A 15585-nucleotide genomic window follows, 5' to 3' on the forward strand; every position below is an offset into this window, starting at 1 on the left:
AGATTCTCCTGCGTTCCTTTGATTGACTGTAAAAATGTGTCTATGTAAGCTTTATAGGGATAATGATTCCCGTATGCGACAAAGGGGTTTGCTGTAAAGATACATCAACCTGACAGAAAACGGTGTGAAATGGTAGAGTGATTGGACCAACTATTTCGTCAGCGCCCACAGAGGTGCCATCTCCTTTCACAATTTGCAGTTTAAGGTTCAACAAGTTTCTTTTCAGATCAAAATACGCAGAGGAATGACCGGAAATGTTACATGGTAGTGCAGATGATTCACTGGACGATAAGTGATCCATTCTCTCGACTGTAATGACAGGTCTGTTTAGGGTAGGCTGAACAAAGACAACACTTCTTTATGAAAGACATCCATATTTCTTTTCAATTGAAAGTCAGGATTGCCAAAGTGGAGTCTCTTTCGTTTAACATACGTTAGAAGTGACGTATTATTACGTTTTTTCGTGTCTCCACTGCTCTTCTTACGACTTTCACCCTCTGCCTCCTTCTTACGTTTTATTTCTGACTTTGCGATTTCAGTCGCTTGTGCTACGATAGATACCAGTTGTACTGTTGGTTGCTGTTTCATTTCGACCATTTTCCTGTGAATTGCGCCCCTACCCACGATATAATGACCAATATAATCAGTGTCAGAATAATTTGTATGTTTAATATATTGATAACGTAACACATTAAGCACAGATAGTGTTTGACTCCCTTTCCATGCTATCATTGCTATAATTATTGTTGAATTGCTGTTAATAATAGAATTTGGGTCATTTGTGGCTGATTTGGGTTCATTATGTGGATGGCTGGGTCCCAGCATCACACATTATGTCATATACAAAAGTTAAAGGGAACCAGATATTTGATAGAGCAAGTACTCGTTGTAAAACGCTAACAAGTTCTAAAAATAGCACGTCTGCTGGGGTATAAATTGGTAGATGGATGACAGAGAGCTCATTCGGTATCCAGCGGTTGAAGAAGACACATCGAGGATTCAACTAATAATTTATCCCAGTACCTTGATAAGGAGACTATTGCAGTTACCCTGTCAGGGCGGATAAATTATTAAAAAGAAGACTTTGGAAGTTCGTAGACTAAAGAAGAGTTGCAGAATTTCAACCAGGTTTCGAGCTATAGGGCCAGCGCATAGAAGTTTTACCTTAAGGGTAGTTGAATGCTATATACGATAGCATAGGCTGAGCATCGGGAAGCTGAGACAGAGACCAAGAGTTTGGTAATCTACTGAGATATTAAGAGAGTTCCAGCTTATAGACGATTCAGCATTACTGGCGAAGTACAGCCACAGGCATCGGGGATATACCTCTATGGTAGTTGAATGCTACATGTGATAGCATATAGGCGCTGAGCATCCAGGAGTCAGGGCAATCATATAGAGTTTGAGAGGACAGAGGCCGAGCATCTATGCGATAGGACTCGTATGTTGTTGATTCAAAGACATTGTCTGACGGGAACTTCAACAAAAAGACCAGTCAAGTATAGAGTCTCCAGCCTAGAGGAGTTCGAGCTAATCATTTTTAATTGAAGATTGTTAGTTTGAAACATTTAGTGATTTGCATGATCCCTGAAATTGTCTAGCTCATAATAAGAAATCATTTACGAATCATTGGTACACGAATCATTTAGGCAAGGTAGCCAGAGGAAAATTCTATATATGAGATATTTGGTCTCACCAGCTCTACGTTTTAACAAAGGACATTCTACATCGTTTTTCAGCTAGTCTAAGACATAGTCATCTTAGCGATTGGACCCAAACCATTGTTCAAGATACTAAAGGCGTAGGCACTTCCCTGGGTCATATAATCAGTATCCTGACAATCAGGACGTACGTATCCGTCTCTCAGGTCCTTGAAATGTTCTACCCACTTATCAGGGTCCGGTACGTACGGTATTAACTTTTCTTGTTTATGATCGTACACCTCTATGGGGCCCATACCTTTTAAAATGCAACACGCAGTAAAGATCGTTTACTTTAAACTCCACAGGATGTGATTATTCGTCTTTCAAATAGAGTCTGACCGAGTTAAAGTAATTCACAGTCACTGGCAGATACACAGGACGACAATATTCTAAAAATTTAGGTTTCCTGTATCTGGTTTCTATTTCTTTGTTTCTTAGAACGGGCAATAAAGTGTCTCTAACGACGTAAGACTCTTGCACAATATCGCAGCATAGATACAGTCTTTTACCCTCTTGGCGTAAAAACGCAGGTAAGAGTAATTTCAGTCAAAGCGCAGGTCCAACGATCCTCTAAAGTGTATGACTTTGGAAACTGAATGTAAAACTCTAAGGGATTGTTGTTCTTACGTGTGATTTGAGAGTCCTTACTGCTAAGGTAGAGGTAAAAGTCGGTCATATTTGCCTTTGTATTCGTGCCATTTTTGTCTTTTTACGCTTCTCTGGCCGTCCTGACTTCATCCAGAATAGTGTCAAAAAGATGGGGAGATCTTAATAATGCAGGTATGAGTGAATGATGACATCATAACAAGGCTTTCTTTCTAGTCAATGATACTTTTCCAGTAGCCCGAGATCGTAGTAAAAGTCGTTTCATTTCAAAAAGTTGAACATATCTTCTCGCTGGATTAATAGTTCCTTTGACAACTCTTTTCGCTACTTGAGTTATAGCATACATTTAACTCGACGTCATATTGGTGACCATGCTTTTTCTGACAGCTATCATTCAGTTGGAGAAGATAGTTGAGTTTAAGGTACACTTGAGACTGTTTGTTTTTGTTTTTTTTTTGGTCACACTCTTTCATTCTCACGTGTGTAGAGTTCGAGTTTAATCAAGACCGGGTAGACTATATCATCTATTTCAGCTTGAACTTTGATACCGGTTATGACCACTTTACCGCTGTTGAAACAACAAAAACAATCCCATGATTTCTAAAGCTGACAGTTGGAAGTAGTTCTTGTTCGTACACGATCTGTCTTTCTTTTACCAACTGTTCTAAATCTAGCCTTGTAATTAAAGTGTGGCTGGCGGATACGGTTATGCATTTCTTACTTTTCAGACATATTTTCTATAAACGGCCTGCATAACGTCGTAGTCTTTGACGTCCCTCCTGAATGCTGGTCAATTTTTCAGTTACAGTTAATAGAACCGTTGTTGAATACTAGCAATTTCCTCCTATAGTCTTGTGTTGCCAGATAAGTCCGGGGAATGGTCTAGCGCTTGATAAACGATATTATAAACGTCTCAAGTCAGAAGTACAACTGCAATTAGCACTGCAAACAACGTTGGTGATAATCATGGTGTGGACTTTCCGATACTTGCATCATAGATAGAGATACATAGACTCGAATCTGTCGTATGAATACAATTTAGATCACGTGTTCTAAGAGTAATGTGTCACGTCTTTTTGGGGAATCCAACTATCGTATTGCTTTGGTCAGTGTAACCACCTTACAGGTACTTCATTTTGTTGGTTTCGTACCCTCTTCTTCAGTATGTTTTTCAGTATGGTACTCTTTGGACTCGTTTAAATTGTCCGCTTGTTATTCATGTTCGTAAAATGTACCGTCTACCTGATCTTTATTATCCCAGTCAGTCAGAGTATATATAGAATACCCGCCTTTTTGAAACGCGTTTTAATCTTGAATATTTCGCCCGTCCACTTTTGAGAGTATTCTCTATCGAAAAGACTTTTCACGTGGGATACTCTGACTGTTTGATCTATTTTGAACTTGTATTTTGATGACTTTGATGGGATGCCCTTTGGTCTTCAGTAGATATTGCTGAAGTCTACTTTCTCCCTCGTTCTCTTTAGTTATATCTGCGGGTCTCCTTCCAAGGATTCTATGAACGGTACTGTTTTATCCTTTTAATGTTTTTTTCGAGGACATTACTACAGTGTTGTGTTCTGCTATGTAAAATGTACCTGAACAGCCTGTGCTGGAGATTTTTGATTAATATTCCCGCGAAGTAAGCCTTTGTCTCAGTGTTTAGGGCGTAGAAATGATGAAATCCTTCATGCTGAAGATACTTATTGACCTCCTTGCTTCTAAATTCCATACTCCTGTCGGTTCTCACCGTATTAGGTTTTCTTGGGCCTGATAGTATTCGCTCTAACGCGTTCACTATTTCCGTAACTTTTTTACTTTTAATGGGTTCACAAAAAGCGAACGGTAGAAAATGGACATGGCTACCAATACGTATTTGTAGCCGTCATTTTGTTTGGCTAAGTCAGCCATATCCATCAGATCTATATCCCACTGGCTGTCTATCCCTTGGACAATTACACGAGATCGAGGAAATTTACGTCCGGCTCCTCGAGTCAAAGAAAAAGACTGTTGACTTTGAAGCCATTTCCTAATTTTGTGTCTACCAATTTTAAATTTACCCCAGGACTTGACATACTGGTACACTTTTTCAACGCCAGCAAAACTAACGGGACTACCTGGGTCAAAATACAAAGAAGACAAATACAGCTTCCAGTTAGTCATTTTTATTGACAATTTACACCAAAACGTATTTTCACGACATAAGTGAAAACGTATTACAATACAGTAGAGTACAAAGCAGGCCTTTATCTAGTGTTTTCTAGATATCTTTCTAAAACGTTGATTGAACGTTCCGCAGCTTCATGTTATTCCGTCTAAACTGGTAGAGTCTAAACCAATCTTTTAACAAAGTCGCAGTCATATATACAAATATGAGCATATTTATTTTAGTTAGTCTATTTTTATAACTTTTGTCATTAGTCTACTTTTAGAACTATTGTCATTGTATCTCTTCCAGTTTTCAAGGCTGTTGGGGTTGCATTCTGGACACTGTAACGCTTCTTAATGGTTCATATGATCGCTCTGTAAGAAACAGGGCACCACCGTATCTAATTCTGATAACGTCCTTCCGATTTCTGGCACCAGCTCCTTTAAACGAGTATAGTCTTTTGATCTTGAACAAATACCCTTTTTCGTTGGCACTACTTCATTCAAGGGTTTCGAATACTGCCTTATATCGACACAAACGCTGTTTTCTGTGATATTACAGTATACATTGCCTCCGAGGTGACTCCAGTATAAGGGGCTTCCGTGGCCGAGTGGTTAAGGTCGCTGACTTCAAATCACTTGTCCCTCATCGATGTGGGTTCGAGCCTCACTCGGGGCATTGAATTCTTCATGTGAGGAAGCCATCTAGCTGGCTTACGGAAGGTCGGTGGTTCTACCCAGATGCCCGCTCGTGATGAAATAATGCACGGAGGGGCACCTGGGGTCTTCCTCCACCATTAAAGCTGGAAAGTCGCCATATGACCTATCATGTGTCGGTGTGATTTAAATCCAAAAAAAAAAAAAAAAAAAAGGCTCCAGTATAACTCTTTGTCCTGTAAGGCCTTGTCCGCATGACAGAGTTGATCCGTGAATTTTTTCCATCGCATTAACGTTTAACTAATGCCTTTCTTGGTTGGCTTGCCGTCTCGCCACTCTCCAATGTCGACTCTAAGATATCCATTCAATTCGTTCACTTGCACGTAACGATCATTTTCCAAAGGGAAGTTACGTCTAAAGGTAGAAATATTTTTACTAGAGTGTTAGAAACTCTAATGACGGAAAGCTTAAGTTACAGAGTCTTTTATAGATTATAACCGTTTTTGATTGGTCGGTTGTTTCTGGCATCCGATTGGGTAATTTTAACGTCATTATCTATTTATAGTCATACGAGTCTAAACATGTTCTTAGAATTATTTAATGGGATACGCGGTTATAACGAGCGTTACATTTTTTTGGTCAATGTATAAACTAATCTGATCTTTCTCGAGGGTCTACAGTTGTACCTTAACAGCCCAAATGTCGTAGGTAAAGGTTTTTATAAGTTCCACGCGATTTCCGCATCGTTTTACCATATCGGGTTTATTCAAACATGTCCTGATGGTGTGAAACATTACGTCACTACTTTTCTATCGCGTGATTAGAAACGCTGAACGTTGTTTTTATCGTGAAATGTATTGACAGAATAATTTAGTTAACCGGTTACAATTATTTTAAGCCAATGGAACACGCTATAAATACTTTTCTGAGTAATATACCTTATGCCTTAAGATCGTTATATGCTAATGAGTTACTATAAACATGACATCACTGACACCAAAGAGCTGGATATACTACTGTTGATTCGTACGAGACTCGTACGGATTTTGTGAGCTCGCAGAAAATATTTCACCGAGCTTCCGAGTTCTCTACACGCTCGTAGAGATTTTCGACGTCGGATGCAGCTCACAAGAGCCCCTTACCGGAACCGCACAGGCTCCGGAAAATCTCGTTCGAGCATTGCACGATGTCCGTTCGGATTTGAAAAACTGAAAAGCTTGCCGATGCTCGCACTACTATCGCATGGGACTCGAATGAGCAACGTACGAAGACCAGCGTTGTCCGCACGTGGCTCGCAGGGCGTTACAATCGCCGAACGGGCTCCGTACGACTTCCTTGGTGATTCTATGTTATATCAAAATAGGATCCTGTACGAGCGCCGTATGAGCCAACGGGAATCATACGAAGTAAGGCCGGGCTCCTTGCGAGTTCTGTAAGACTTGTTTGCGATGTTTGTACGGATATTCTACGATTGAAAACGGAAATTTTCAGACGTCGCCAAATTGATTTGTTCTTGTCAGATGGACACTGTGCGGATACCGTGCTGACACCGGACGATTGCCGTGCAAGCGCCGTACGAACCAACGAGCAGTCTGCGAGGTTCTTGCGAGTTCCGTACGATTTGTCTGTGATGTCCGTACGGATATCCTACGATTGCATCCTCTAAAGATCGAACGAGGTCCGTAGGTACTGCGACCAGACGCTACGATTGGACTGAGACAGTAAGGATTCTAAAACTTGTGAACTCCTACGATTTTTAAAAACCGTACGGACATCGTGCGGTATTGTGACCAAGGCATAAGCCGGTGCTAGGGGACGTGAGAGGTCTTGCACATTTCATTACCTCTCATGAACAGACTCTGAATCAAACTGAGTCTGCTTATATTCATTTTGGTTGCATTCTATGCTTTAAGGATCTTTTAAAATCTTACAATTCAAATTTACAATTGCAACCAAAAAAAAAAAAAAATATAGCAGACTCAGTTTGATTGAGTCTGTTCATGAGAGGTAATGAAATGTGTAATATCTCTCACACCCCTAGCAACGGCTTAAGCGGAACTATTACACGTATGTTGAATGGACTCCATGATCCTAAAGGACCAGAAAATATAACAACACTGAAACCTAATACGGGGAGACTTTTTACAACCGCCACACGGCACTTACAGATTCCTGTTGTAATAGTTAATAAGATATGTGAAAAGATCCGTTGGAAACAAAGAATGCAACCAAGAAGAATAATAGCAGATTCGGTTTGACTGAGTCTGTTCATGAGAGGTAATGAAATGAGCAACACCTCTCACGCACCCCTTTCTAGCACCGGCTCAAGCGGAACTCTATTACACATACGTTGAATGGACTCCATGCGGTCTATGTTTGATGTAGAGAATATTTAACAAAGTAGATTAATTCACGTTATATCTAATGACAGATTTTCATTTCAAAAGCAATATATTTATTTGAAAAATGATCATGGCGGTCTTAGTTGGTTTTAGCTATTTTGTAGGTTACAAAATACATCTAAACTTGATAAAAAATGTGATAAAGAATCACAAATTAATTTCGAAATAATAACACAAATGTCTATAGAATTGCAAAGGTCTAAAAATAAAAAATCTGTAGTGAAATATCATAATCTGTAGCAATTTAAAGGTATAATTATACGGCGTCAAAGTCAAAATGAAATAAAACTGAAAAAACCTTAATAATAAGTTTTACGTTTTGATTATTTGTATCAATGAAAGATGGAAGGATTTTTTTTTTATTGTCGACTGGATTGTTTTATTTCTTAGTTCATTTTTGGACCGTAAATTATTTAAAAAAAGTTACACCAAAGACATATTTTCGCCACAAATAAGCCTCATAAAATTCAGTCTTTTTAGAAATACTTGTAAACTTCAGTCACGAGATGAATTTTGTGTTCATTATTAACCTCTTTGCCCCAGGAAAATGCTTCTTCCATTTCTCTCCATGGTGTTTTAGCGGCTTTTGGTTCCGGCTCTGCAATAAATAAAAATATAATTATCTTTTTATATATAATAAAAGGAAAGGATGATGTTTATTCTGACTTTTAGATTGTGACAATACACACTCAATCGCATATAGGAATAATGAAGGTCATGTTTTCTTTATTACTATATTTCTCCCTTTTTGTTTCTTTTCTAATACTTATCAATAACCGAATAAATTTAAGACTACAAGAATTTAATGTTATTTGTGCTAAAATCAACTGAATTTACTCGACGGATATAGATATAGCTACTGAATGATCAAAGGAAATAATATGTTAAAGTTCAATAAAATGTAATCATCATTTTTAATTCTGCATTTGATAAATACATGCTTAGATTGAAATATAAGACAGCAGCTGAGAATTTAGAGCTTTTGTCAAAGATTTGAAATGTTTTGAATTCCATGTTGGATTATCGCTAAAATATTCAATGATCTTAAACAACCAGTACTTCAACTTTTCGATCTTCAAAAAGCTATGATATTAAGATTTGGAAGCGGTCATACTTTAAAAACAGTTACCTATAGAATATTTAGGTAAGTTTCTTTGGAAGATAGATTCCCGCTTGGAAATCACTCATATACCGGATTTGTTTTGCAAGAAAGCGGAAATATTGTTTCCATATAATGCGTATCTAAGCGGAATTCCCGATGCCTTTTAAACGAATTTGTTTATGTGGCCTAACAATGGACAACTTAAATCTTTAGTTTCAGTGTTGCTTAATACTTTTATTAGAACAGCACACACACATATACATTGTGTATATATATTGGACACTGAAGGTAACAATAATATGTTCATATAACAAAACATTTATTTATTAAATACCCTAATCTTTAGATATGAAGTTTGATTCAAAATAGTGAAATTTGCGTAGATATGTGAAGTTATCAGTCAATAAATATCAATGACAATGTACAGAAAATAATCAGTACCCACTTAGGTCTAGGTCACAAATTAGATTAAGATGGTTTCAAGTTTAGTTTTTCTTTCAAATCAGGGCATTTCTGAATCGTGGTATACATAGAGACCATTCTCTTATTAATGACATAAAGAATTTTGAATATTAAATAATTTAAGCCTTCTAAAGACCGCACCTTAGTGTTTTGTTAAGTCACCAGAAATACATACAAGTTTTGAAACTTTTAAACAAGTACATAAGATATTAGCTCAAAAACGAATAACGCACAATACAATCATTTTCTTGTCAAAGGTTTAAAGGTAAATTAAACTTTTTAGCATATATTATTTAAAATGAAATATTTACACTTTTTGTCAATTTGATGAAATTTTACCCATTTAAGCTGATTGTAAGACTGCGTTTCTTTATTCCATGTCAGGCAATAAAATATTTTTTTATCATTTCTTTCATTTTAGAAACAGTAAGAATAAACATATTTATGTGTAGCAGCACATATAGAATGTAATTAAAGTAATTGTTATCCAGCAACTGTTATCTTGATTACAATGATTTATTTAAAAAATATTGGCATGACCATTGCTATTGCCGAAAAAATATTCATATATAAATATATATATATATATAAACTGATTTTCCCCGGCAAGGGGTGCTTGAACATGCCATTACTCGATTAAATACAAATCAAAGATGGTCAATTAAGACATTGAAACTGACATGTACGGAAACGCATATTGGCCCCCTTTTTATTTATCACTGGCAAAAACGCGTGTATACAAAAATTATTCAGTATTTCCAAGGGCTTTTTATTGAAAGTGTAAAAACGTCTTTGGCTTTGCTAGGAAACAGAGTAATAAGAGTTGACCTCACTCCTCTGTCAAACCCATCAAATTGCCTGACAAGTGTAAAGTGGCTGAAATAATTTTGTAACTACTGAATCTTCACAAATGTTTAGAGATCCATGTCCCTTCCTGCAAAAGGGGTCATAGTCCCTTTCTTCAGTTTGGGTAACGGGGCCAGTCCCTCTGGCTCTGAGAGAGAATTTTCGAGTGATTTTCATATGAAAGGGGAATTCTCTTTTGTACATTTCTGTGTTTGTGTGTGTTTGGTTGGGGGGGGGGGGGGGGGTAAGTTTTAACACATGAGATTAAACATAGAGTCTTGTTAAATACAAATAACTATACCTTTTTGAAAGTTTGTTAATCAATACTGTGGAACCATTAATATTCGTGGGGGACTAATTTTCGTTGATTTCGCGGTTGAGCCAATCCACGAAATTTAATCCCAACGAACAAATAAAATTCCCATTCACTTTATGTTCAAAAGTTGTAATCCACGAATTCATATTCCCACGAAATTGCCATTTTGACCAAAACCACGAAATTTCATGTCAACGAAATTTAATGATTTCGCAGTATTCATTTTAGAAGTTCTGCTTATAAACCGTATAAAGAAACAAAACATGATTCAATGAATTTATTGCAAATTACAACATCAGGGGCCGTATTCATAAAGCATCTTAAGTATAAGTTTTGACTTAAATTGAAGATTTTATTTAAGTTTGTAGTGATTTCAGCCTGAGTTTAAGTCAAAGACTTAAGTCCTATTCATAAAACAACATACCTAAGATACGTAAGAAATTACTTAATTAGGGTAAATTTTTGCTTAAAAAAAAACTTGACTCAGGAAACAAGATGGCATCGTGAGTACGATAAAACCGTTGTTTTCAGATAAAAGCACTTTAAACATAAATGTGCATGTTGTATCTTGTCTGAAATTAATGTTTTCGTCCACAATAAAAGGTATTTGTAAACTGGACCAAGGGAAATAATGTATTCCGAAATGTCTAATTTGACATGATTTCTGCGTAGAAACAATTCTTTGTTTTATTCCGGAAAACTATCATTTCTTTGTAGCATAGAAATAAGTGATAGAAATTTAAAGTATATTCTGTTCATGTTCAATCACTGTACTTTTATGCCTATCGGTATTAAAACTGAATCGTTTTGCTCGAGGGGGAAAAATCTTGAAAAGTTGAAAATATATAGGTACATTATTCAATTCTAAATTGTAAAAAAATGTTTATCAAAAACAGTTTTAGTAACGCACCGATTATGTAAAAATATCACCGAAAGTATTCAGTTGCACTAACTCGGCAATTTGACCCTACTGTCTGATCAAAATATTTATGCTGAAACAGAAAGTAGACTCACTGTAGATTATATAAAAGGAGGAGGGATTTTCTTTTTGCACGGCACATTCTGCAGCAATTGGATAAACATTTGTTTGTCTTCCCGGCACTGACTAAGTCTGTCTGTCCTTCACCAATGCTCACATGACCGGCGGATGCTCCGCTCGAGCATTTGTTTGATAAGAAACTGGCGGACCTCTCATTTTTTTTTACAAATAGGCCTTAGTTAAAATCCGGAGAGTGCCAGGTTGAATAAAACAATGCAGTTAGGCATTGGTGAGTGAAGTTGATGAATACTATCTATACTTATTCCTAATCTGCTTTGGCTGTGTCTAAAATATTGGAAAAATATAAGGACAGTTGTAAAAGAAACACAGCATAAAAGTTTGTTCGTCTTAAATAACAACTTCCGGTTTACCGATTTATCGATTGTCATTGATAAAATTGTAAACATGTCAGACGAACTGACGAGACATATTTATTATTCAAGGTAGACCTGTGATAAAGAGGCAATTTAAAGGGAAAGGTATTTATTTGGGAATAGTAAAACTAATCATTAAATACATGTTAGCAGTTTACATACTAGTATGTTTACCTACCTGTTCAAAACGCTTGACGGATGTCTGTTAACAAAATCTCGTAACTACTTCGGTAGTAAAACTTTTTCCCACGGTGTAATTTATGACGTCATAGATATCGCGAGACACGCGAGATAAACAATATGTCATCTAAACTTGGACCCAATCGAACTTTGGACCCTGGAGGATACACATGAATATTGTAAATTTTGATTAACTTGTTTTATAGATATTTGAGTAAGGTAAAAATCTTTAAAATATTTTTTTTCATCAATAACTATTTCAATTTAATTTGTATGTCTTAATTAAAAATCGTTCTATAGCAAAACATGTATATTTCTCCATGAAGCAGAAGCTTTATATACCATTGTATGCTTGTAAAATTGTAAAGGAAAATTCAAGATTAAAACCATTCCGCTATAATGACCACTTTTTAACAGAACCGTTGGTGGTCTCATTCACGGGTAAATGAGGTTGCTTCGGAAATTGCTTACCGAGTTTATCTTTTCGTTTTTGCTCTTTTAATTCCTTTTCAACATCCAATAATAGTTTTTGAAAGTGTTCAGCTGCTTCAGCTTGCTCTGATAATTGTTCTTTTAATTCTTTTGTAGCTTTCTTTGAGTTTCCATTACCCATTTCACTTTAATTAAACATCCGCTGACTATGGCGCACTAAGCTTTTGTAACAAACTATATATCTCGCTGCAATGTAATTTTATCATAATTTGTTATCGCATAGGCTAGATCACGTGCATCTGAAACAAGTCGAGCAGGGACTTTTTGAAATTAGACGACAGTTCAAGGTTAGTTGTTAGCTTACCTGAGTTATTGTGATCGCTCGATGTCCAGCGTCTGTCGTCAGTCGTCAGTCTGTCTGTCGTCTGTCAACACTTAGCTTGTGTATGAGATAGAGGCTGTATTTTTCAATTGATCTTCAAGAATTTTGGTCAGAATGATTGCCTTAATGAAATCTAGGCTACGTTTGAATACGGATTATCTAGAGTCAAAAACAAGGTCACTAGGTCATATCAAAGAAAAACCTTGTGTATGCGATAGAGGCTGTATTTTTCAATTGATCAACATGAAACTTAGTAAAATGTTTGTATAAATAAAATCTAAATCAAGTTTGAATATAAATAATCTGGGATAAAAAAACTAGGTCACTAGGTCAAATCGAAGAAATAGGGGCTGTATTTTTGATCGATCTTTATGAAATTTAGTCAGACTGACTGCATGATAAATTCTAGGTTAAGTTTGAATATAGGTTATCTGGGATCAAAAACTAAGTCACTAGGTCAAATCAAAGAAAAACCGTTTGTATGCTATAAAGACTGCATTTTACATCGGATTTTCATAAAATTTGACCAGAATGTTTGTCTGGATGAAGTTTGAATATGGGTCATCTGGGATAAAAAACTAAGTCACCCGGTCAAATAAAAGAAAAAAATCATTGTGTACACTGGATATTTATAAAATTTGATCAGAATGGTTGCCTTGATAAAATCTAGGTCAAGTTCGAATACGGGTCATCTGGGGTCAAAAACTAGGTCACTACATCAAATCAAAGAAAAACCTTCTGTATTTTCAAATGATCTTTATGAAATTGGTCAGAATGATTGCCTTGATGAAATCTAGGTCAAGTTTGAATATTGGTCATCTGGGGTTATAAACTAGGTCACCCAGTCAAATAAAAGGAAACCTTTTGTACGCATTAGGGGCTGCATTTTACACTGGATATTCAAAAAAGTTAGTCGGAATAGCTGTCTTGATAAAATCTAGGACAGGTTTGAATAATCTGGGGTCAAAAGCTTGGTCGCAAGGTCAAATCAAAGAAAAACATTGTGTATGCAACAGGGACCTCATTTTCAAGTCAAGTCAGGTCAAATCAAGTTAATTTTATTTACAGTGCAAGTCGGTGCAAATATAACAAATAACATAAGCTCTAGTGAGCTTTTAAAAACGACTTAACATAGCACATAATAAATGGCTGACATTTAAAAGTATTATGCAGGACATACATTATATACATACATCAATACGGAAAACTTAAAAAATAAGAGATCAGCGAGTATTAAAAGTCCATCAGTTAAATAAGTAAAATACTGGTTTTTAAAATTAAGATTAAGAAAGACCTAATTATCATAGTATTATGTATTTTACATCGGATCTTTATGAAATTTTATCTTATGTTTATCTTGATGACCTCTAGGTCAAGTTTTAATCTGGGTCATGTTTGCTCAAAACCTAAGTCATCCAGTTAGATCAAAGGAAAAGCTTGATATCACTTTAGAGGTCACGTTTATGACCATATATTTATGAAATTTGGTCAAAATGATCATCTTGATGAATCTTTGGCCCAATTTTGAATCTTGGTCATCTGGGGTAAAAAACTAGGTCACCTGGTAAAATAAAAGAAAAACCTAGTGTTTGCAATAGGGGCTGCATTTTTCATTTCAAGTGCATGAAACTTTGTAAAAAAATGTTTATCTGCATTATTTCTCCTGGGTTACGTTGGTTTAAAAACTAGATCACCAGGCAATTCAAAGAATAAACTTGTTTACACTCTAGAGACTAGATTTTTTATTCTATCTTCATAAGACTTTGTCAGAATGTTATTTTATCATAAATTTTGGTTGATTTCGAATCTGGATCATATGAGGCAATAAACTAGGTCACTCTGTCATATCAAAGGAAAAGCTTGTATACAGTCAAGAGGACATATTGTTTTGCTCCAATCTTCCCGAAACGTTATCAAAATGTTTGTTTTTATGGAATCTTGGACCAGCAAGAATCTTGGTCATGTGGGGTCAAAAACTAGGTCGCTAGGTCAAATCAAAGAAAATATTTATTTACACTCAATAGACCACATTTTTTGTCCAATCTTAATGAAAATTGGTCAGAATAATTACTAGGTCAAACGTGTTAAAACTGTTATGGTCTATTTCTCAGGTGACGACCTAGAGCCATCTTGGTCCTCTTGTTTAAAATAATGCAGAAAGAAAAGAGTTATGTAACTCATGCACTTCATGTCAGTCCATCATTGTGGACAGGTGTAAGAAGTTTCAATCCATACTGAATTACATCAGCTTAACCGAATTGTGACGCCGACGCCGATACACGGGTAAATGCAATAACTTTACTTCTTTGAATAGTAGAGCTAAAATACATTCGATGGCCATAGGTTTCGATTTATTCCGGTTGAAACGTTAGACTGAAACAGGGAATGGATTGCAAATCAGTAATTTTCAGTTTAACATTTCTTAGCCGATGTAAGCATTGCATGTAATCAGATTTTCAGATGTAATGATCAGAGGCACATGACACATAGATGTCTAAAGTTTCAGGCATCTAGTTTTTAGCTCACCTGAGCCGAAGGCTTATAGTGAGCTATTAGGATTGATGAATGTCCGTCGTCCGTCCGTTCGAACGTCCGTCGTCCGTCCGTTCACATTTAGTTTGTTTACACTCTAGCATCCTCAATTTCAAAGCAATCTTACTTAAACTTGGTCACAATGTTTCTGGTCACAAGACCTCGGAGGAGTTTGATTATGAGCTAGATCTGATCAGTATGTCCAACGTAAAGTGCCATTGATTGACAAAATTGCTATATTTCACTTTGCTAACACTGTAGCATCTTCATTTCTTCACTAATCCTACTTATATTTATACAGAATGTTCTTGAATTAGAGTATTAGCGAAATCGGACAGGTAGGACAAGAGTTATTTGCCCTTGATTGGCAAAATTTGCTGTCTTTCACCTTCTTTACAATCTAGCAT

General features: G+C 36.2%; 1 protein-coding gene across 1 annotated transcript in view; it reads right to left on the reverse strand.

Moving 5' to 3' along the window:
- The window catches only part of LOC128551798 (interferon-induced protein 44-like), a gene marked incomplete at its 3' end in the record, with an annotated part of 39839 nt that extends 27367 nt beyond the window's left edge, over positions 1-12472 (reverse strand). Inside the window, exons 1-2 of the mRNA XM_053532711.1 lie at positions 12304-12472; positions 8044-8111 (exon numbers count right to left, since the gene is read on the reverse strand). Coding sequence (XP_053388686.1) covers positions 8044-8111; positions 12304-12445 — 210 coding nt within the window. The remainder of the gene's footprint in view (positions 1-8043; positions 8112-12303) is intronic.
- Between the last annotated feature and the right edge of the window lie 3113 nt (positions 12473-15585).

This window comes from Mercenaria mercenaria, unplaced genomic scaffold (genome assembly GCF_021730395.1).
Source record: "Mercenaria mercenaria strain notata unplaced genomic scaffold, MADL_Memer_1 contig_1710, whole genome shotgun sequence".
Lineage (NCBI taxonomy): Eukaryota > Metazoa > Mollusca > Bivalvia > Venerida > Veneridae > Mercenaria > Mercenaria mercenaria.